The sequence below is a fragment of the Lissotriton helveticus genome, chromosome 8 (assembly GCF_964261635.1).
Source record: "Lissotriton helveticus chromosome 8, aLisHel1.1, whole genome shotgun sequence".
NCBI classification, from domain to species: domain Eukaryota; kingdom Metazoa; phylum Chordata; class Amphibia; order Caudata; family Salamandridae; genus Lissotriton; species Lissotriton helveticus.
In genome coordinates, this window is record NC_136069.1 from 1,606,703,466 (window position 1) to 1,606,728,838 (window position 25,373).

At 40.3% G+C, this 25,373-nt stretch overlaps 1 protein-coding gene across 11 annotated transcripts in view; it reads right to left on the minus strand.

The window, feature by feature from the left end:
* The window catches only part of LOC144773569 (uncharacterized), a 993,958-nt gene that overhangs the window by 60,574 nt on the left and 908,011 nt on the right, over positions 1-25,373 (minus strand). For 7 of the 11 annotated variants that reach the window (XM_078658686.1, XM_078658677.1, XM_078658685.1 and 4 more), the window contains 4 exons: positions 21,472-21,501; positions 14,850-14,879; positions 6,706-6,735; positions 995-1,024 (listed from right to left, as the gene is read on the minus strand). In XM_078658686.1, the coding sequence (XP_078514812.1) occupies positions 995-1,024; positions 6,706-6,735; positions 14,850-14,879; positions 21,472-21,501 (120 nt within the window). The remainder of the gene's footprint in view (positions 1-994; positions 1,025-6,705; positions 6,736-14,849; positions 14,880-21,471; positions 21,502-25,373) is intronic. The other 4 variants (XM_078658687.1, XM_078658681.1, XM_078658680.1 and 1 more) reach the window with 3 other exon arrangements.

The following is a 25,373-nucleotide window of genomic DNA, read 5'->3' on the forward strand; positions in this document are numbered from 1 at the left end:
AAACTTCCTCTACAGAAACACAAACACCATTATGTGTTGAAACCATTACTACACACATCTTGCACCTTGCAAAATAATTGTCACAGAAAGCCCACTCCCTCCAGACTTCCAAGCCCCATTAGGTGGGCTTGCCCATACTGTGCACTCCCTTTGCCTCCAGATATCAAATCCCATTAAGTGGCCAAGCAGCAGCCATTCTCAGCTTTTTACCTTGTACAGACATCTTCACCGCGATCTCACTACTCCAATACAGCCAAGCTTCATCCCTACTTTGTACTTCTCTGGTCAATCCCCTTGTAGGCACATCCTTTACCATGTACAGACATTTTTTATGGAGAGTCTTTTTTCACAAACAGACATCTGCCTCTTGGCTCAACCGTTGAGTTGAGACGTGGCTGTCTGTTTGTGAACGTTCTAGCATTTTCCTTGGTGGATGGAAACTTGCAAGGTTGATTAAATATACAATCAACATTGCAAGTTTCCATCCAGCAAGGAAAATGCACACTTCCATCTGTGACCACGGTGACCAGATCACTAAAATGTGTCAGGTGTTGTACATGCCACCCACGCACATTGACCATTTGTCTATCAACTGTACAAATCTGTGGCAAGCAACTTCCGGTGCACGTTTTACTTATCAGATTGAAACTTGCAATGTTGAGTTCAATCTAACACCGACAGTGCACTGCTGCCAATTGAGAATGGGACCTGGTAAAGCTTTGGGCCTATATAGTTACACACACACACCCACACACATACATGCACACATGTCTCTATCAATTTATATATGTATTAAGATAAGCACACATATTTATCTATGTATATACACACAAAGACACATTTACATATTTAACAAAAACAAAACCATCTCGTGCCACTACATTCATTTTACATATTTCAATCCCATAATCCTTTAATCAAATCCTTTTTGAGCAAATAATGTACAATCTATACAGTCTTTCATAATCCTTTAAAGATTGTAAAGATGTCCCACCTCAGGTGTTTTTCCACAGGATCCTGTAGTCTAGAAAAGCAATTCAGTAAACAGACAAAAATGTAAAATATTTTTCAAACCACATATGAAAGTACTTCTCAAAAATATGATTCTCTGCTCAGAAAAGACAACCAAACACATTTCTGTTATGAATGATACATACATCTCTTCACCAATATTTACACTCCTTGGTATACATTAATATGATAATAGATGATAAAAGATCATTGTGCTCCAATGCGCAAAAATATTTTTGCGTTTACCAGGGTCCACAGGCCAAGAAGAGGAGGTTGCTCCTTTTTTGCCACCAAACTCTGGAACCCATTGCCTATGACCCTACGTTTTGCTCCTTCCAAATCATTTCTTCACAAACTGCTAAAGACTTCTCTTTTTGATGCTTAAACTTTCTGTTGAGGTTTAATAGTCTTCTCTTATACAATTGGGCGGCTAGTGCTGGACACAACTTTGGTAGTAGCTGCATGCTTTGTACATTTTATCATAGTGTATTATATTGTATGATATAGCTGGACTCTGATCATCTTAGCTCCTTTTCCTTGTCACTTTGTATGATTCTCCCAGGGGCGGAATATATTTATTTACTTATTTTCTCATCCCCCATGGACGTTTTTTAGGGGGGGGGATAATTTAGAAATCTTGTAGCTGGAATCTTTCCTTCTTATAGCTCCTTGATAATGCATAATTCTCTTGTACACCGATAATGTTGTACTCCCTATAAATACTTTGGAGCAGAACATTACAGCATATAAATAAAATTGGCTCGGATTTAATTACTCTGTCCCCATGGTGGTGAGGCCAACAACTTAATTTATAAATGACCCCCAAGATGGAAATCATTTATAAAGTTATTGAAAGGAACCGCTGCTGCAGTGGTTCCTGGCAAGGCATTTTACTGTTTGCTTCAGGGCTGCATTGGAAGGATGCAGCCTTGTAGCAAACAGCATTCTTTTTAAAACGAAAATCCCAAAACAGGATTGTCTTTTTGGAAAGAAGAATTGTAATGCTTCCCTCACCATGTGAGTCTTCTCCCAGGACAGGGGGAGCACAATACTTTTAATGTTCTTTACTACCAGAATTTAAGGTAATAAATTACTACATGTCTGCCTAAAAAGGTCAGGAAGACATAAAGCTATTTCTCGGATCACCCTGGGAAGTAAGGGCTGTCAGAGAAGTTTGGCCACAGTGGAAACAGTACTCTCCGCTGTGGCCAAGCTGAACGTCTGGTGTTATTGATATGGGGCAGGCAGACCTTCATATCGGTGGTATATATAACTAGTCATCATTGTGAGGGATTGCATATACAGTCACTTTATACATTTGGCCCTTAGTCCCTCTTGTATGCAATGCTCCTTTTAGCATTGATGTTTTTCCTAAAAGGTGACTAAAACTCATTATGTTTTCATATTGACAGCATGCCTCAAATGTATTGCATTTAGTAATACCCGCTTTTGGTTTTACACTGACTCCTTTTCCTTTGTGATGTCACTCCATACAAGTTGATCTTTCCTCAAGCAATTCTAACTATTTGTAATAAGTGGTGTCCTTGTCATGAATGTCCCAGGAGAGTTGCATTTAACTAAATGCCATTGCTATGTTGTCACTTGGAGATCGCATTTGTGGGATTTTTTTACTGTGCAGTCACATGTGATATACACTATATACAGAATGGAGAGTATGGTATCTGATTTTTGATGAACAGAATAAAGATTATTGGATTGATATCGATTGCCCACCAACTATATTTGTTATATAATTTGAAGAGGTTAAGTCCAGAATGACAAATGCAGAGTTTTGTTTTGGAAAGGAGTGTTCAGATTTGTTTTTAGACATGCTATCTGTGGCTCACCTGATGAAGGCGCTCGGTTACAAAAACACGCTTAGACACGACACAACAGGATCCATCCATGATCTAAGCCACTTGACTGTCTCTCAATTTGGACATATGTGTTACTTCATAATTTTTCTCTTGGTTTTTTCATATATTATTGATTTTTGATAAATATTTAGACATTCACGGTTTTCATTGTATGACTAATTTGACTTATTCTGCAATACTATTCCTACATTAGTTCTATTGTCTAAGCAATATACATGAAATAATAGTTTGTTTATAGTTGTTCATTGAGAGACATTTATTCAATGGTGCATATGTCTTGTCTTGCTTTGTGTTTCTAAGTTTTGCCATGTAACATTACTAAGCCTTGGCAAAAGAACTCTGCGGAGTTTCACAATTGGCGGAGTTCAATTCGAACTGCCGTTTCTACCCATGCGGCAGCTTGCACAATACCTGTTCATGAGTTTTCTGCACTCCGCTAGTTTCGCGGAGCGCCGAGTATAGAAAACTCCTCAAAATCTGCAAGCGGAGTTCGCTGCCCAGGCCTAAACATTACAGGCAGGATGCATCATACCTTTTTAGATAAAATGTACTAATAAAAGTATTTTTTTTCATTATTTATAAGTGATTAATTAGCCTTTTTCAGTATCATGTTGCAATTATGTCATATAATGAAAATTAGAATATTAACTGCTTAGGGATTTGTTATTTACAATGGTATTTTCCCTGCCGTTTGAATAGGTATAAGTAGCATGGGGTCCTTAGATAGACACTCAATTCCCTACTACATACAGCTTTCGCCTTGTGCAGAAGTCTTTAAGGTGAGTGACCACTCCTTCAAAGCTGCCACAATTGGCTTGGTCTCAAATATAGATACCCTACACATCAAGGCACTCAATCCCATTAGGAGGTCATGCCCCTACTAAACACAGACTTACATAACATTAGTATTTGTAAAGCGCACAATTACACGTAGGTGTCTTGGCGCTGAATGACAGATGTCTATTGTTACCCAACGGTACTAATTTTATCGACATCAGATGGATGAAACGCTGCGTGGACCCGCAGGGATTTGAACCTGTGACCATGAGGTCAAACACAGGATTTGAACCTGTGACCATGAGGTCCAATGGACGCATTAGTCCACTGAGCCATCAGACCCGACTTCATCTTGTTCAGATGTTTTTATGAAGAGCCTACTCATCCAGTCACCCACATCCCACTGTGAACACACTTTTTATCATGGCCTTCATCTTGTGAGAAATCTTTACAAAGAGATGACCTCCACCGGACACCCAAGCCTCATTGGGTGGCAAAGCTTGATCTGCGCATAGCCTTGAATGTGTTCAGAAGACTTTGTGGAGAGTCCAATCCTCAAAAACACCCAAACCCATTACCCAGCCAACCTGCTACTGTGCAGAGACTTCACCTGTTTCCAATGTCTTCCAGGAGAGCACACCCCATCAAGACAGCCAGACCCCATTAGGTGGCTATGCATTACTATGCACACCATTCCCCTCGTGATTAATCATCATTGAGAGCCCACTCGCTCCAGACAACCAGGTCCCATTAGCATGCAAAACATACTTTTACCTCCAGATACCCAAGCCCCATTAATTGGTGAAACCCCTATTAAGCATTGGCTTCCTCTTGTACAGAAACCTACATGGTGTACCCACTCCCACCAGACAACTAAGCTCCATTATGTGATCAAGCACCTGCCACTCAGAGCCTTTCCTTTATACAGAAATCTTCATGGAAAGCCCCCTTTTTGGTGGCCAATTCCCTACACTGCAGATCCATCACCTCAAGACACACTAGTTCCATTAGGTGGCCAAGTATATACTATGCACAACTTTAGCATTGCACAACAGTCTTTAAGGAGAGCGCACTCTGTCCAGACAGCCAAGCACCATTAGTCGGCCAAGCTCCTCCTACTTATACCCTAAGCTCAATTAAGTGAACAAACCCTTACTAGGCACAGCCTCTGACTTGTACTGATTTTTTTCTGGAGAACCCACCCCCCTCAAAATACTAAACCACATTTGGTGGCAAAGCTACTAGGCACTAACTTCCTTTACAGATACACAAACCCCATTATGTGTTGACACCATTACTACAACCATCTTGCACCTTGCAAAGAAATTGGCACAGAAAGCCCACTGACTTCAGACATCCAAGCCCCATTAGGTGGTCATGCCCATACTATGCACACCCTTTGGGTATACAACGGTAACCACGCATTTTTTACAACGCGGTACCGTTACCCCGCTACTTTTACCACGCAAGTCGTTACCACGACTTGCGCTGGGGGGCGCTCCAGGATAGTAAATAGATTAATTTACTATCCAACTCCTTTCCCTAGAGTCCACGGGGACTGGAGTTGGAATAGTAAATTAAAAAATTTACTATCCAGCGCCCCTCCACGCAAGTCGTTGTAACGACTTGCGTGGTAAAAGTAGCCTTGTAGCGGTACGCGTTGTAAAAGTACGCGTGGTACCGTCATATATCCACCCTTTGCCTCCAGATATCAAATCCCATTAAGAGGCCAAGCAGCAGCCATTCTCAGCGTTTTACCTTGTACAGACGTCTTCACTGAGATCTCACTAATCCAATACAGCCAAGCTCCAGCCCTACTTTGTAATTCTCTGGTCAATCCCATTGTAGGCACATCCTTTACCTTGTGCAAATGTTTTTTATAGAGAGTCTTTTTTTTACAAACAGACATCTGCGTCTTGGCTCAACCGTTGAGTTGAGATGCGGCTGTCTGTTTGTGAACGTTCTAGCGTTTTCCTTGATGGATGGAAACTTGCAATGTTGATTAATTATACAATCAACATTGCAAGTTTCCATCCAGCAAGGAAAATGCATACTTCTATCTGTGACCAGGGTGACCAGATCCCCAAAATGTGTCAAGTGTTGTACGTGCCACCCGGACACATTTACCATTTGTCTATCAGCTGTATAAATCTGAAGTAAGCAACTTGGGTTGCACGTTTTACTTATCAGATTGAAACTTGCAATGTTGATTTAAATCTCACACCGACTGTGCACTGCTGCTAATTGAGCATGGGACCTGGTAAGCCTTTGGGGCTATATAGTTACACACACACACACACAAACATACACGCACACACGTCTCCCTCAATATATATATATATATATATATATATATATATATATATATATATATATATATATATATATATATATATATATATATATATATATATATATATATATATGTACTTAGATAAGCACACACACACACACACATACATATACACTATTATGGAGAAGTGTGGCTCAGTGGTTAGAGGCGGCAGACCCGGAAGCTGAGATCGGCCGTGGACCAGGGTTCGATTCCCCGCCTCGGCGGGACTCGGGCTCAAAAATTCCACGGACTCGACAATTCTCGCTCCGGTGCCTACTCGACTCACGGGGTCACACTCTGCGACTCTGGGCAATAGCTTGCTTAATCTCCCCTACGGCCCCTCGCGGCGGGATGCCTGGCTTTCACCTTGTGGATACCCTGCCGGGGTATCTCACAGGGGAATACCAGGACGGGTTCCCTAAGCAAGCGCCTTGATGCCTTCGGGTGATACGTGCGCTATATAAGTCGCAATACATACATACATACACTCACATGTTTACACATTCATACAAACGCATACATAACTATGTATATATGCACAAAGAAACATTTACATTTCTAACAAAAACAAAACCATTTTGGGTGCCTTCGTTCAATTTACATTTTGAATTCCCATAATCCTTTCATCAAACCCTTTTTGAGCAAATAAAGAACAAAAGATATAAAGTCTTTCATAATTCTTTAAAGATTGTAAAGCTGTCCCACCTCGGGTGCGTTTCCATATGATCCTTGAGTCTAGAAAAGCAATTCAGGAGACAAACACAAATTTAAAATATATTTCAAACCACATATAAAAATAGTTCTTCAAAATATGATTCTCTCCTCAGAAAAGACAACTAAACCCATTTTTGTTATGAAAGATACATACATTTCTTCAACATAGTTTACACTCTTTGGTATAGATTAATATGATAATAGATGATAAAAGATCATTGTGCTCCAATGCACAAAAACATCTTTGCGTTCACAGGCTCCACAAGGCAAGAAGAGGAGGTTGCTCCTTTTTTGTCACCATTGCCTATGACCCTACGTTTTGCTCCTTCCAAATTGTTTCTTCCCAAACTGCTAAAGACTTCTCTTTTTGATGCATAAACTTTCTGTTGAAGTTTAACTAGTCTTCTTCTCTTATACAATTGGGAGGCTAGTGCTGGATACTTCTTTGGTAGCAGCTGCATGCTTTATAAATTTTATCATAGTGTATTATATTGTATGATATACCTGGAGTTTTATTTGGGGGGGGGGGTTATTTGACAATCTTAGCTGGAATCTTTCCATCTTATAGCTCTTTGATAATGCATAATTCACTTGTATGCCGATAATGTTGTACTCACTATAAATACTTTGGAGCAAGAACATTGCGGCATATCAATAAAATAGGCTCAGATTTAATTACTTTGTCCCCATAGCGGAGAGGCCAATAACTTAATTTCTAAATGACCCCAAAGATGGCAATCATTTATAAAGGTATTTAAAGGAACTGCATCTGCAGTGGTTCCTGACAAATCATTTTACTTTTTGCTTCAGGGCTGCATCGGAAGGATGCAGCCTTGTAGCAAACAGCATTCTTTTCAAGACGGAAAATCCCAAGACAGGATTTTCTTTCTGAAAAGAAGAGTTATACTGCTTCCCTCATCATGTGACTCTTCTCCCAGGGCAGGGGGAGCACAATACTTTTAATGTTCTTTACTACCAAAATTTACAGTAAAAAACTTGCTTCATGTCTGCCTAAATATGTCAGGAGGACATGTAGCCATTTCTCTGATGGCCCTGCGAAGTATGGGCTGTCAGAAACATTTGGCCACAGTGAAGACCGTACTCACCACTGTGGCCAAGCTGAAGGTCTGCTGTTATATAAATGGGGCAGGCGGACGTTCGTATTGGTGGTACAATTAACCTGTTATCATTGTGATGGATTACATATACCGCCAATTTATAAATTTGGCCCTTATTCACTCCTATATGCAATGGTCCTTTTAACATTGATGTTTATCCTACAAGGTGAATAAAACTCATTATGTTTCCATATTGAGTGCATGCCTCACATTTTTTGCATTTAGTAAAAGCTGCTTTTGGTTTTACCCTGACTCCCTTTCCTTTGTGATGTCACTCTATACAAGTTGATCTCTCCTCATGCATGCCTCCCTATATGTAATCAGTGATGTCCTGTTCATGAGTGTCTGCATAGTAGTGTCTCATTTCATTAAATGCCAGTGCTATGTTATCCCATGGAGTTGGCAATTTTGGGCTTATTTACTTGGCTGTCACATGTGATATACACTATGTACAGAATGGAGAGCATGGTATCTGATTTTTGATGAACACAACAAAGATTATTGGATAGATATCAATTTCCCACTAACTATATTTGTTATAGAATTTTTACAGGGTTATGTCCAGAATGACAAAAGCAGAATTTTGTTTGGGAAAGGAGACTCTGAACAATATTTTATTAACATTTCATTGATTTAATATGTTGTAGATTGAATTGTCTTTATCCTACACTTCATTTGGGACGTTTGTTTAATATTGTGTAGATTGCATTGTTTTTCTCTTCCACTTAATGTAGTTATTGCTGTACTGGTTTTAATTTCACTTTGTGCAACACTTTGAACTTTTCCTCTCATAAAATGGCACTGGCTGTAGCATCTACATGGGTCTGCTTTCTGTGTTGTTGAATTTGGTTTTATTTAAAATCTGTACTTCACTATTGTCGTCATGTGAACACGTAATGGGTAATGAAGAATAAATATCCTTTGCTCCTCTTTTGTGTGTGTGTGTTTTCTTCTAATAAAATTGGTTTTCTATCTATATACACATGCAGGCACCCACACACACAGATATGAATAATGGTTAAGGTACATATATGTATTTATATAAAGTTAGGCAGAATAAAACTATTTTTACCCCAGTACGTCCTTTCATTATGTTTGATACTTGGAATTTAGGGCTTGAGATTTAGGCTCATGATATTATGTAGTCGATATTCTGGTGGAATACTACTCATATCACTTGTAAGATTCACACGTGTGTTCAGCCAAAGGCATCACAACAATCACATGCTTGGGGCCAGATTTAGCTACACTTTGCACAGGTGCTGTGTCACAAAAATAACTTTGTGTGAAGGGTGCACTTTCAGGACGAAAACTATGCTAAATATCACATATTGTGTAAGAGCATAGTTACAGGACCTAAAATGTGCCCGCAAAACGGAAAGAGCAAAAGTGCAATACCTTAGGAGATAGATCACTATCCCACTATCTCCCTTTTTATGCAATGCAGTGCAACAACGTTGGTTGCTGATCTGCATTGCTTGATTTCTTAATAAAATTATCCCTAAATGTTCAGGTCATCTGAACTGTCCTATCTGTCTAAATCCTAAATACAAATCGCAGTGCCTCTCTCTGTCAGTCCTGCTTAAAGCCTTTATCTCCCAAGTTTATAACATGTTATTAACGTGCCCATATTTTATCTGTCAAGGAAAAGAGAGAGTCCCATGGTGTAGAAATTATAGAGATTCATCTTTCTATGTTCTCTTGGGAGGAGATCAGGTACGTGTTGAAGTGCCTGCTTTGAATTTCTGAGTTCCTGGTTTTTATTTTTCTGAAGCCCTGTTCATAATTCTTTATCTTTGTTTCTCCCTATCTCCTTGCTGTCTTATTTGTGCTATATTCTGATTATTCTACCAGTTTGAAAATATTGAGAGGATCTTAGTTCTTATGTTTTTTTATTTAGGGCCTGTCTATGATTTTAGTCGGAGTTGCCTCCAACCGACATCTCTGCGGTTTCAGAACCAACTGGCAATCAGTGGGTGGTCCGAAACTGCAATTACTATGCAACTGCACTTTTCTCAATGGAGTTTGTGCAGCACAAGCTACAATAGAGAAATGGGAGTTACTGTAATCCTTTTCCTCATGGTGCCTGCCTCACAGTGCAGGGATTTACAGGGGGCTCAATAGGTGCCCCCTGCCCAAAACCAGAGGCCGTGGAAGGAGGGGGGCCCTGCTAGGGGCCCCACAAAGTCACTTTCCAACCAGCCTTCTATGTCAGAAAATTCCAGACAAGTTTTCCATGTCATAAAACCTGCCATGAAAAGCCTATGGGAAACCGACCTCATAATCTCCATCTGTAAGGGATTATGTGGTGGCTACGGCTAGCCGATGGACTCATTGATCCAGTTGGAAGCCATTAGGATTGGCTTGCCAGTTTGGACTACAACCACTGTCATTGAAATATGGCGGTTGGACTTTAAACCAAGAATGTGAGTGGGTAAGCCTCCGACGAACGGTCCAATGCTTACTGACTATAATCCTAATCAGGCATTTAGTTGTTAATTATTTATGTGCTGTTTAAACCACATTCATATATTTCTTGATTTAATTAAATATATTTTGTAATGAGAATGAAAATTGTAGGTTATTTTCATTTCATTCGAATTTAAATTGTACATATATTGAAGAAAAGTGTTACATAATGTAATCATTGTAAAATATGTTATTACAATGTTATTGTAATATTCTTCAGTTTAAAGTTGAAACATTAGTTCTATACTTTTGCAATTATGAGTTTTTTGAAGAATTAATGGAGTGGAGTGGAGCTTACGTATTATCTAAGTTACGAGCGCCCTGAATATCTCTGGCACCTGGGTTCCTATCAGCTGTGTCCTCAGGCTCCTGAGGGCAGACTGCATCCTAAATGTTGGATTTCTGCCCTTCTTCTGTCTAACAGTCATCATGCATGCCCTCACCATGCTCTAGCGGGCCTTTACCTGCTGCACTGGATACTGTCTCCCCCCACCCTATCCAGGTTGTGCTGCCATAGAGTGTGGCTGCCCTCTGCACTCATGGCTGCATCCTTCACACCATCAGGCTTCCCTGACAGTGAGGGTGGCCTGCAGCCATTTGCCCCATGAAGGTCTGCCATACATGGATGGCATGGTAGAGCTTGCAAGTTTACATGCTATATGTGCCACTGATGCTATGTATGCAGTGGTGAATCTAGGATGCCCTAGGGTGCTGCAACTCCCACCCATGACTCCCTATATGGGATATGTTACTGGACAGAGAGGTAGGCCTGCATCATCAGTGGAATGAGCTCCTCTGTGCGTATCATGTGGTGTCAGGAAATACCTTTGATTAAATATGTGTGGTATTCTGGCATCCAGTTCCCATTACAAGTCTATGGTTTTCATAGATGGGCATTTTCATGCACTTGTAGATTGCTCAGATCATAGCTGGAAGATTTATTAAAAAAGAAAAAAGGAGCTTATTTACTTTTCAGAAGATAGGACTTTTACCCTTCCAATTGTGTTACACATGAATGAAGTTATGGTGTTACATTACAAACTTGTCAAACGTGATGCTTCCATCAGGTGGTACTACTTGAAGACCTTCTTCCATTGTGAACACTACTTTGAAATATGTGCTGCATTTCAATGCTCATTCACAAACTTGCCATATTCTGAAACAAAGTCCAATCAATTTTCGACTCTGAAGTTTTGTTTTGCCTTCTTGTTGATTTAACTCCTAATGCATTATGATACTTGTATGCCTTCCTTGCGTCTGCCCATAGGAAGGGAGATTTGTACTTATTGTTATAATACTTTGATTGCTAAGTTTCAAATTCCATCATGCACATGTTCTCTCTTGTATGAATTCCTGTCATATTCAAAAACAAGATCAAATTGATGTTACATGTTGGTTGCTTTGTGGAACTTCAGTGCACTCCTTAAGTCAGATAGTTGGAGGAAGGACTAAAACTGCTCTCCTCTTCATCATGCCTTTAATACTTTTAGGCAGGAGAGGTTAAGAAATCACTGGTGTTGTTCCTTCTGTAACAATGATGCCACTTAGCTAGCTTGACCTGCAATATACTGATGCATTTAATGGGGATGAAACTCTGCCATGGCCTGTCCAAATTCCTGGTGTAAAAGGAGGAGGGTTATGTGAGGGTTTAACTACCCCAACATGTAAAAAAGAAATCTTAGCTACAGAAATGTCAACCAAAAGACATCCCAGCCTTGGGGAAAGAGGAATCTCCTTCACAGAGAGCTATGATGCCTTGTAGCGAAAGCCAGACATCTTTAGAAGCCACGAAGATGACTAAGACCATCACCATCGGAACATAGAACATGAGGACTATGTACCAGACATGCAAGACAGCCCAAGTGGCAGTGAAGATGAAATAATTAAAACTGGCCCTGCTTGGCATCAGCGAGACCAGGCGGACACAGCCCAGACAGAAAAGACTGGCTACAGGCAGAATGCTGCTTTAATCTGGACATGCGCAAGAGAAGACCCAGCACACTCAGGGAGTAGCACTGATGATAACACCAGCATCAGACAGATCGCTGAATGGGTGGGAAGCTCTCGCTTCCAGAATCATCACAGGGACCTTCTGCACAAAGAATAATGGATCAACACAAATGTAAACTATTGCTATGCAGCCATAAGGAGAAGAAAAATAACAATTTTACAACAGATTATAGTCCATTCTGAAGTAATGCCTTGAGAGAGACTTCACCAAACTAAAGAGAGACCTCAATGCGAAGATTGGAAGCAGCAACGTTGGGTACAACAAAGTCATGAGCAACCATAGACTTGGCAACATGAAGGAGATTGGTAAAAGGCTCACAGATCAAGGTTCCCTGAACAGTCTGGTGATAGGTGGTAGTGTATTCCATCACAAGAGAATACACAAGGAAATGTAAGTGTCACCAGACCATTTAAGTGAGAATAAGATTGACCATGCGTGTATTGCCAAGAAGCTCCAGAGGTTCCTGCATGATGTGAGAATACTGATAGGAGCAGATATGGTATCAGACCATCATCATGTAATGGCCAGGCTAAAGCTCAAACTGAAGAAAGCATTGATGGTTTGAACCAGCAAACCAACACCAGTGATGTAACACAAGAATCCTCAAGGATGCACACAACACCAGTTAATACTCAGTTACCCTCAGTAACAAGTTTCAGGTCCTGCAAGAACTAGCGGACCACAGAGACCCAGTAGACAGAATATCAAAGAATCAGTAACTGGTCAGGAGTACCTGCCAGGAGGTACTGGGTCCCAAGAAATACCACAATATTGAATGGATATCCACTGTGACTGGCGGTCACATCCTGTATTTATAACATTGCGTCGCGCGCTGATTGAAGCAGCACCCGCCTCAATGTTAAAAATGCATGTATTACATTTACATGCACAAAGCTGCAGGCACCGCGCGATGCCTTCCGCTTTGTGCATGTAAATGTTGGGGGGTACCATAGGTACCCCCCATGTGCACCCCCCACCCCCCAACACCCTGGGGGCCTGCAACGGGCCCCCAAAAGCCAAAGTCCACATGCTTTTCCACGGCGGAAAAGATGCTGCGGAAAAGCATGTCTCCGTGAACATCCGAATTTGGCTGACGGTGTTTTGCAGACACCGTCACCAAATAGCCCTCCCTACCCCGCGGATCAGCGGCGGACAGACCTGCCGTCCGCCGCTGTTCTAATCGCTCTCCCACCGCCATCCTAATCTGGCGGTCGGTGTTGTATGTGGCTGCGGCGGTTAATCTGCATCCTCCAGGCCGGCGGTGGCTTCCGCCGGCCCGGGGGATGCGGATTAACCGCCATCCTAATCGACCCCTAAGTGTGAAATTTACAGTAAAATAATACGATACATATGCCTAAATACGTCTGGAAGACATTAAGCTATTTCTTGGATGGCCAAGGGAAGTAAGGGCTGTCAGAGAAGTTTGGCCACAGTGGAGACAGTACTCTCCACTGTAGTCAAGCTGAATGTCTGCTGTTATTTAAATGGGGAATGCGGCCCTTGTAATGGTGGTATATATGACCTGTCATCATTGTGATGGATTGCATCTACGGTCACTTTCTACATTTGGCCTTTAGTCACTCCTATATGAAATGCTCCTTTTAGCATTGATGTTTTACCTAAAAGGTTAATAAAACTCATTATGTTTTCATATTGACAGCACGCCTTACATTTATTGTACTTAGTAAAACCTGCTTTTGGTTTTACCCTGACTCCTTTTCCTTTGTGATGTCACTCCATACAAGTTGTTCTATCCTCAAGCAATCCTATCTATATGTAATAAATGTTGTCCTAGTCATGAACAGACATCTGCGTCTTGGCTGAACCAGTGAGTCGAGATGCGGCTGTCAGTTTGTGAATGTTCTAGCAGTTTCCTTGCTGGATGGAAACTTCCAATGTTGATTAAATATATAATCAACATTGTAAGTTTCCATCCTGCAAGGAAAATGCACACTATAAGTGACCAGATCACCAAAATGTGTCAGGTTTTGTCCAGGCCACCCACGCACATTTTCCAAGGGTCTATCAGCTGTATAAATCTGTGGTAAGCAACTTCGGGTGCACCTTTTACTTATCACATTGAAACTTGCAATGTTGATTTAAATCTCACACCGACAGTGCACTGCTGCTAATTGAGCATGGGATCTGGTAAGACGTTGGGGCAATATAGTTACACACACACACACACACACACCCACACACATGTCTCTCTCAATATATATATATATATATTATATATGTATTTAGGTAAGCACACATACACACACACACACATATATATAATATACATATATACACACACAAACACATACATATACACTCACATGTTTAGACATACATATACACACATACATATCTACTTATATACACACAAAGACACATTTACATATCTAACAAAAACAAAACCATCTCGGGCTACTACATTCATTTTACATTTTGCATTCCCATAATCCTTTCATCAAAAACTTTTTGAGCAAATAATGTACAAAAGATATACAGTCTTTCATAATCCTTTAAAGATTGTAAAGATGTCCCACCTCAGGTACTGTTCCATAGGATCCTGAAGTCTAGAAAAGCAATTCAGTAGACAAACACACATTTAAAATATATTTCATACCACATATAAAAATACTTTCCCAAAATATGATTTTCGGCTCAGAAAAGACAACCAAACACATTTCTGTTATGAATGATACACACATCTCTTCACCAATGTTTACACTCCTTGGTATACGTTAATATGATAATAGATGATAAAAGATCATTGTGCTCCAATGTGCAAAAACATCTTGGCGTTGCCAGGGTACACAAGGAAAGAAGAGGAGGTTGCTCCTTTTTTCCCACCAAACTGTGGAACCCATTGCCCATGACCCTACGCTTTGCTTCTTCCGAGTAATTTCTTCACAAACTGCTAAAGATTTCTCTTTTTGATGCATAAACTTTCTGTTGAGGTTTAACTAGTCTTCTTCTCTTATACAATTGGGCAGCTAGTGCTGGATACTTCTTTGGTAGCAGCTGCATGCTTTATAAATGTTATCATAGTGTATTATATTGTATGATATACCGGGACTCTGATCTACTTTGCTCCTTTTCCCTGTCACTCTGAATCAATCTCACAGGGGCAGAATATATTTATTTACTTATTTTCTCATCCCCCATGGACTTTTTTTTGAAGGGGGCGATTATTTGGCAATCTTAGCTGGAATCTTTCCATCTTATAGCTCTTTGATAATGCATAATTCTCTTGCACACGGGTAATGTTGTACTAACTATAAATACTTTGGAGCAAGAACATTGCAGCATATAAATAATGTAGGCTTAGATTTAATTACTCTGTCCGCATGGCGGAAAGGCCAATAACTTAATTTCTAAATGACCCCAAAGATGGCAATCATTTATAAAGGTATTTATAGGAAATGCAGCTGCAGTGGTTCCTGCCAAATCATTTTACTTTTTGCTTCAGGGCTGCATCGGAAGGATGCAGCCTTGTTGCAAACAGCATTCTTTTCAAAACGAAAATCCCAAGACATGATTTTCTTTCTGAAAAGAAGAGTTATAATGCTTCCCTCATCAAATAAGTCTTCTCCCAGGGCAGGGGGAGCACAATATTTTTAATGTTCTTTACTACCAAAGTTTACAGTAAAAAAACTTGCTACATGTCTGCCTAAATACGTCAGGAGTATATGTAGCTATTTCTCTGATGGCCCTGCGAAGTATGGGCTGTCAGAAACTTTTGGCCACAGTGGAGCCCGTACTCACCACTGTGGCCAAGCTGAAGGTCTGCTGTTATATAAATGGGGCAGGCGGACCTTCGTATTGGTGGTACATTTAACCTGTCATGGATGTGATGGATTGCATATACCGCCAATTTATAAATTTGGCCCTTATTCACTCCTATATGCAATGGTCCTTTTAACATTGATGTTTTTCCTACAAGGTGAATAAAACTTATTATGTTTCCATATTGACTGCATGCCTCAAATGTTTTGCATTTAGTAAAAGCTGCTTTTGGTGTTACCCTGACTCCCTTTTCTTTTGTGATGTCACTGTATACAAGTTGATCTCTCCTCACGCAAGCCTCCCTATATGTAATCAGTGATGTCCTGGTCATGAGTGTCGCAATAGTAGAACGCATTTCACTAAATGCCAGTGCTATGTTATCCCATGGAGTTGGCAATTTTGGGCTTATTTACTGGGCTGTCACATGTGATATACACTATGTACAGAATGGAGAGGATGGTATCTGATTTTTGATGAACACAACAAAGAATATTGGATAGACATCAATTTCCCACTAACTATATTTGTTATAGAATTTTTACAGGGTTAAGTCCAGAATGACAAAAGCAGAATTTTGTTTGGGAAAGGAGACTCTGAACAATATTTTATTAACATTTCATTGATTTAATATGTTGTCGATTGAATTGTCTTTATCCTACACTTTATTTGGGAGGTCTGTTTAATATTGTGTAGATTGCATTGTTTTTCTCTTCCACTTTATGTAGTTATTGCTTTACTGGTTTTAATTTCACTTTGTGCAACACTTGGATTTTTTCCTCTCATAAAATGGCACTGGCTGTAGCATCTACATGGGTCTGCTTTCTGTGTTGTTGAATTTGGTTTTTATTTAAAATCTGTACTTCACTATTGTCGTCGTGTGAACACGTCATGGCTAATGAAGAATAAATATCCTTTGCTCCTCTTTTGTGTGTGTGTGTATTCCTCTAATAACGTGTTTTGAAATCGGTTTTGTATCTGTATACACATGCACGCACCCACACACACAGATGTAAATAATGGTTAAGGGTACATATATGTATATATATAAAGTTAGGCAGAATAAATCTTTTTTTACCACAGTACGTACCTTCATTATGTTTGGTACTTGGAATTTAGGGCTTGAGATTTAGGCTCATGATATTATGTAGTGGATATTCTGGTGGAATACTACTCATATCCCTTGTAAGATTCACACGTGTGTTCAGCCAAAGGCATCACAACAATCACATGCTTGGGGCCAGATTTAGCTACACTTTGCACAGGTGCAGTGTCACAAAATAACTTTGTGTAAAGGGTGCACTTTCAGGACAAAAAATATGCTAAATATCACACATTGTGTCAGAGCATAGACACAGGACCTAAAATGTGCAAGCAAAACTGAAAGAGCAAAAGTGCAATATCTTAGGAGATAGATCACTATCCCACTATCTCCCTTTTTATGCAATGCAGTGCAACAACGTTGGTTGCTGATCTGCATTGCTTGATTTCTTAGTAAAATTATCCCTAAATGTTCAGGTCATCTGAACTGTGCTATCTGTCTAAATCCTAAACAAATGAAACGGGGTGCCTCTCTGTCAGTCCTGCTTAAAGCCTTTATCTCCCAAGTTTATAACATGATATTAACTTGCCCACATTTTATCTGCCAAGGAAAAGAGAGAGTCCCATGGATCCTGAGGGCAGACTGCATCCTAAATGTTGGATTTCTGCGCTTATTCTGTCTAACAGTCATCATGCAAGCCCTCACCTTCCTCTAGCAGGCCTTTACCTGCTGCACTGGATACTGTCTCCTCCCTATCCAAGTTGTGCTGCCATAGAGTGTGGTTGCCCTCTGCACTCATGGCTGCATCCTTCACACCATCAGACTACCATGACAGTGAGGGTGGCCTGCAGCCATTTGCCCCATGAAGGTATGCCATATATGGATGGCATGGTAGAGCTTGCAAGTTTACATGCTATATGTGGCACTGATGCTATGTAGGCAGTGGTGAATCTAGGATGCCCTAGGGTGCTGCAACTCCCACCCATGACTTCCTATATGGGTTATATTCCTGGACAGAGAGGTAGGCCTGCAGCATCAGTGGAATGAGCTCCTCTGTGCGTTTGATGTGTTGTCAGGAAATACCTTTGGTGAAACATGTTGTAACTATATGTGGTATTCTGGCATCCAATTCACATTATAAGTCTATGGTTTGTATAGATGGGCTAATTTCATGCACTTGTAGATTGCTCAGATCATAGCCGGAAGATTTATTAAAAAAGAAAAATGGAGCTTATTTACTTTTCAGAAGATAAGACAACTGTCAGTTGACCTTTACCCTTCCAATTGTGTTACACATGAATGAAGTTATGGTGTTACATTACAAACTTGTCAAACGTGATGCTGCCATCAGGTGGTACTACTTAAAGACCTTCTTCCATTGTGAACACTACTTTGAAATCTGTGCTGCATTTCAATGCTCATTCACAAACTTGAATTCTTGCCATATTATGATACAAGGTCCAATCAATTTTCAACTCTGAAGTTTTTTTTTTACCCTCTTGTTGATTTAACTCCTAATGCATTATGATGCTTGTATGCCTTCATTGAGTCTACCCATTGGAAGGGAGAATAGTACTTATTCTTATAATACTTTGATTGCTAAGTTTCAAATTCCATCATGCACTTGTTCTCTCTTGTATGAATTCCTGTCATATTTTAAAACAAGATCAAATTGATGTTACATGTTGGTTGCTTTGTGGAACTTCAGTGCAATCCTTTAGTCAGATAGTTGGAGGAAGGACTAAAACTGCTCTCCTCTGCATCATGCCTTTAATACTTCTTGGCAGGAACGGTTAAGAAATCACTGGTGTAAAAGTTGTTCCTTCTGTAACAATGATGCCACTTAGCTAGCTTGACCAGCAATATACTGATGCATTTAATGGGGATGAAACTCTGCCATGGCCGGTCCAAATTCCTGGTGTAAAAGGAGGAGGGTTATGTGAGGGGTTAGCTACCCCAACATGTAAAAAAAATCTTAGCTACAGAAATGTCAACCAAAAGACATCCCAGCCTTTGGAAAAGAGGAATCTCCTTCACAGAGAGCTATGATGCCTTGTGGTGAAAGCCAAACATCCTTAGAAGCCACAAACATGAATATGGCCATCACCATGGGAACATAGAACATGAGGACTATGTACCAGACATGCAAGACAGCCCAAGTGGCAGTGAAGATGAAAAAATTAAAACTGGCCCTGCTTGGCATCAGCGAGACCAGGTGGACACAGCCCAGACAGGAAAGACTGGCTACAGGCAGAATGCTGCTTTAATCTGGACATGCGCAAGAGAAGACCTAGCACATGCAGGGAGTAGCACTGATGATACCACCAGCAGCAGACAGAGCTCTGATTGGGCGGGAAGCTCTCACTTCCAGAATCATCACAGGGACCTTCTGCACAGAGTAATGGATCAACACAAATGTAAACTATTGCTATGCAGCCATAAATGACAGCAAAGGAGTAGAAAAATAACAATTTTACAACAGATTATAGTCCATTCTGAAGTAATGCCTTGAGAGAGACTTCACCTTACTAGTGAGAGACCTGAATGCGAAGATTGGAAGCAGCAACGTTGGGTACAAAAAAGTCATGAGCAAGCATAGACTTGGCAACATGAAGGAGATTGGTGAAAGGCTCACAGATCAAGGTTCCCTGAACAGTCTGAATATAGGCGGTATTGTATTCCATCACAAGAGAATACACAAGGGAATGTTGGTGCACCAGATCATTTAAGTGAGAATAAGATTGACCATGCGTGTATTGCTAAGAAGCTCCAGAGGTTCCTGCATGATGTGAGAATACTGAGAGGAGCAGATATTGTATCAGACTATCATCATGTAATGGCCAGGCTAAAGCTCAAACTGAAGAAAGCAATGATGGTTTGAACCAGCAAACCAACACCAGTGATGTAACACCAGAATCCTCAAGGATGCACACAACACCAGTTGGTACTCAGTTACCCTCAGTAACAAGTTTCAGGTCCTGCAAGAACTAGCGGACCTCGGAGACCCAGTAGACAGAAGATCAATGAATCAGTAACTGGTCAGGATTACCTGCCAGGAGGTACTGTGTCCCAAGAAATACCACCATAATGAATGGATATCCACTGAGACTCTCCACAAAAACTAAGTGTGAAATTTACAGTAAAATAATACTACACATGTGCCTAAATAGGTCTGGAAGACATTAAGCTATTTCTTGGATGGCCCAGGGAAGTAAGGGCTGTCAGAGAAGTTTGGCCACAGTGGAGACAGTACTCTCCGCTGTAGCCAAGCTGAATGTCTGCTGTTATTTAAATGGGGAATGCAGCCCTTGTATTGGTGGTATATATAACCAGTCATCATTGTGATGGATTGCATCTACGGTCACTTTCTACATTTGGCCTTTAATCACTCCTATATGAAATGCTCCTTTTAGCATTGATGTTTTTCCTAAAAGGTGAATAAAACTCATTATGTTTTCATATTGACAGCACGCCTTACATTTATTGGACTTAGTAAAACCGGCTTTTGGTTTTACCCTGACTCCTTTTCCTTTGTGAAGTCACTCCATACAAGTTGTTCTGTCCTTAAGCAATCCTATCTATATGTAATAAATGTTGTCCTAGTCATGTACAGACATCTGCTTCTTGGCTGAACCATTGAGTCGAGATGTGGCTGTCAGTTTGTGAATGTTCTAGCGTTTTCTTTGCTGGATGGAATCTTCCAATGTTGATTAAATATATAATCAACATTGCAAATTTCCATCCTGCAAGGAAAATGCACACTATCAGTGACCAGATCACCAAAATGTTTTGTCCAGGCCACCCGCGCATATTTTCCAAGGGTCTATCAGCTGTATAAATCTGTGGTAAGCAACTTCGGGTGCACCTTTTACTTATCAGATTGAAACTTGCAATGTTGATTTAAATCTCACACCGACAGTGCACTGCTGCTAATTGAGCATGGGATCTGGTAAGACTTTGGGGCTATATAGTTACACACACACACACAAACACCCACACACACATACACATGTCTCTCTCAATATATATATATATATCATATATGTATTTAGGTAAGCACATATACACACACACACATGTATATATAATATACATATAAACACACACAAACACATACATATACACTCACATGTTTAGACATACATACACACACACATATCTATGTATATACACACAAATACACATTTACATATCTAACAAAAACAAAACCATCTCGGGCTACTACATTCATTTTACATTTTGCATTCCCATAATCCTTTCATCAAACACTTTTTGAGCAAATAATGGACAAAAGATATACAGTCTTTCATAATCCTTTGAAGATTGTAAAGATGTCCCACCTCAGGTACTGTTCCATAGGATCCTGAAGTCTAGAAAAGTAATTCAGTAGACAAACACAAATTTAAAATGTATTTCATACAACATATGAAAATGCTTTTCCAAAATATGATTTTCTGCTCAGAAAAGACAACCAAACACATTTCTGTTATGAATGATACATACATCTCTTCACCAATGTTTACACTCCTTGGTATACATTAATATGATAATAGAGGATAAAAGATCAGTGTACTCCAATGCGCAAAAACATCTTTGCGTTCCCATGGTACACAAGGAAAGAAGAGGAGGTTGCTCCTTTTTTGCCACCAAACTCTGGAACCCATTACCCACGACTCTACGCTTTGCTCCTTCCGAATAATTTTTTCGCAAACTGCTAAAGACTTCTCTTTTTGATGAATAAACTTTCTGTTGAGGTTTAACTAGTCTTCTTCTCTTATACAATTGGGCGGCTAGCGGTGGATACTTCTTTGGTAGCAGCTGCATGCTTAAATGTTATCATAGTGTATTATATTGTATGATATACCCGGGCTCTGATCTACTTTGCTCCTTTTCCCTGTCACTCTGAATCAATCTCACAGGGGCAGAATATATTTATTTACTTATTTTCTCATCCCCCATGGACTTTTCTTTAGGTGGGGAATTATTTGGCAATCTTAGCTGGAATCTTTCCATCTTATAGCTCTTTGATAATGCATAGTTCTCTTGTACACGGATAATGTTGTACTAACTATAAATACTTTGGAGCAGGAACATTGGCTCAGATTTAATTACTCTATCCCCATGGCGGAGAGGCCAATAACTTAGGGCCAGATGTAGGTAGCCCTATACCGATTTTCGGCCGTTTCCGATCGGTAAAGGGCTATGGAGATGTAGGGGCACATTTTCGGTAATTTTACCGATTCGTTATCATTACCGAATCGGTAAATTTACCGAGTCGGTAATATTTACCGATTCGGTAATGATAACAATTCGGTAAAATTACCGAAAATGCAATGTAGGTAGCCTATGTTCCATCAGCACATGGCTTACAGAATCGGTATTTTACCATGGAATACAAATCCATGGTAAAAAACCGATTCCTGTGTACATGCACATCTGTGCATGTACACATGTGCCATGTGACAGACAGACGTGCCCTTAGGGCATGTCTGTGTGCCACATTGCACACATGGCCGTTTTGGGGGTGCTAGAGGGTGTCAAAGTGACACCCCCTGCACCCTTGTGAATTCTTTAATTACCGATTCGGTAAATACCGAATCGGTAATGCCTAATCATTCCTATGGGCTTCAAAGCCCATAGGAAAGAATGGGCATTACCGATTCAGTATTTACCGAATCGGTAATTAAAGAATTGTTAAGGATTCGGTAACTAATCCAGATGTTGGGACCTACATCCCATTTACCGATTTTAAAATACCGAATCGGTAAGATTCGGTATTTCAAAATCGGTAAATGGGATTTACCTACATCGGGCCCTTAATTTCTAAATGACCCCAAAGATATCAATCATTTATAAAGTTATTTAAAGGAACTGCAGCTGCAGTGGTTCCTGCCAAATCATTTTACTTTTTGCTTCAGGGCTGCATCGGAAGGATGCAGCCTTGTAGCAAACAGCATTCTTTTCAAAACGAAAATCCCAAGACAGGATTTTCTTTCTGAAAAGAAGAGTTATACTGCTTCCCTCATCATGGGAGTCTTCTCCCAGGGCAGGGGGAGCACAATATTTTAATTTTCTTTACTACCAAACTTTACAGTAAAAATCTTGCTACATGTCTGCCTAAATAGCTCAGGAGGACATGTAGCTATTTCTCTGACGGTCCTGCGAAGTATGGGCTGTCAGAAACATTTGGCCACAGTGGAGACCGTACTTACCACTGTGGACAAGCTGAAGGTCTGCTGTTATTTAAATGGGGCAGGTGGACCTTCGTATTAGTGGTACATTGAACCTGTCATCATTGTGATGGATTGCATATACCGCCAATTTATAATTGTGGCCCTTATTCACTCCTATATGCAATGCTCCTTTTAACATTGATGTTTTTCCTACAAAGTGAATACAACTCATTATGTTTCCATATTGACTGCATTCTATAGACAAATGGCAAGACACCCCCGGCCCCCTCCTATGCAATTTCAACCACAACCAATGCATTTTCACCCACCATCGATGTATTTTCAGCCACCGCCTATGCAATTTCAATCGGCCCCATTTCCTCTTAAGATGTTCAATAGATTTGCACCTTTGTCGGATTTAGATTTACAAGACTGACCATCCTTGCCTAACTCTGATGTACCATCTTTGTCACCAATTTACGAATCTCAGACTGTTCTCCATCATTTGCCTCAACCTGTTACGAGTCAAAAAATTTCGATTTACAAACAAACGGCCCTGGATTCCGAACTATCTCTTGTCAGCTGGAATATAGCAGGACTAAAATCAAAATTGAAAATTAAAGAATGGCTAAATTGGGTTGACAGTAACTGTGATATATTGATGTTACAAGAAACATGGTGCACCACGTCACCATCAATGGAGGGTTTTTGTTGTTATGATTTAAAAGCCTCCCCCTCTCACATGGGTAGGCCTAGTGGGGGTCTATCCATCTGGTCCAAAATAAAATCTGGGGTGCATACCAAATTGATCCCCACTTTAGGTAACTGTTTTATGGCCATTAAGTATTTTAACAGAATGAAACTGTGCATTATTAACTTCTACAATAACGATTTTGTAACTCATCCTAATGATAATTTTATTTCCTTGTTTACTTTTATCGATGACATTATGGAAGGGCATAAGTATGGGCCCTTTGATGGCATTAGTATTGGAGGGGATTTTAATGCCCATATATATCGTAGCAGCCCACCATGTAAAAACGGTGAAGAGCTGAAAAATCATTTAGCCTCGCGTGACCTATTAAATGTAATGGAAATTGTGGGTTCAAGTGCAAATAACATAATAACACCTACTTTTGTGGGTCATGGTTGTGCATCCACGATAGATTACATATTTATATGCCCTTCATTAAGTGAAATTATTTTAAAAGCTGAAGTCATCTGTTCCGTTTATAGTGACCACTATCCACTTAGAATCTGTTTACATAATCCGCAGACCATGAAGGTTGCAGTAAAGCTGGAGAATGGGCCAAAAAATCTGGTACTATCCACTGATAGATTAAGACTAGTGTGGAAAGGGGTAGATAACAAAGATATTCTAGCTAGAGTAATTAGAAAACACCCTGAGGTAGTAGAGACTTGTCTGTCACACACGGGTCCCAGTAGTGTTGTGGTTGCCGCTTTTGGCAATTTATGTGGGGTCATTAAACAAGAATCTTCTAAACCAGCTAAGCAGAATGTAGTTCATGGTCCACGCTGGTTTGATTCTTCCTGCTCCAAGGCCAATAGGGACCTGAGGGCTGCTTTAAAAACCAACCCTAGGGATGTGCAACTGGTGAGAGATTTAAGATCAAAATATAAAATTGCCCTATTCACTAGATCTGAGGCTCTGGTGATTAACCACTGGGAATCTCTTACACGTACTGCCACACTAAAGGATATAGCAGGCTTTTGGAGAGAAGTGAAGTCCTTAAGATCTTTTGGTTCTTGCATCAACCCAATTAACTGCAACATTACTGGTGAGGCGTGGGTTGAACATTTCTCTCAAATTTACGCTATATCAGCCACCTCTCTAGTTATCGCCCCCCTACCTAATAGCGCTGAACCTTTGACTTTTTCTTTAATGGAAGTCGAGGATGCTATAATTGAGAGCGCAAGTAATAAAGCACCTGGTCCCGATGGTCTTTCTATTGACCAGATTAAATCAGAAATTAATTTTTGGGCCCCTCTCCTATGCAACTTATTTAATAACCTGTGTGAAAGCTCAATTCCCGAATCCTGGTCGAACA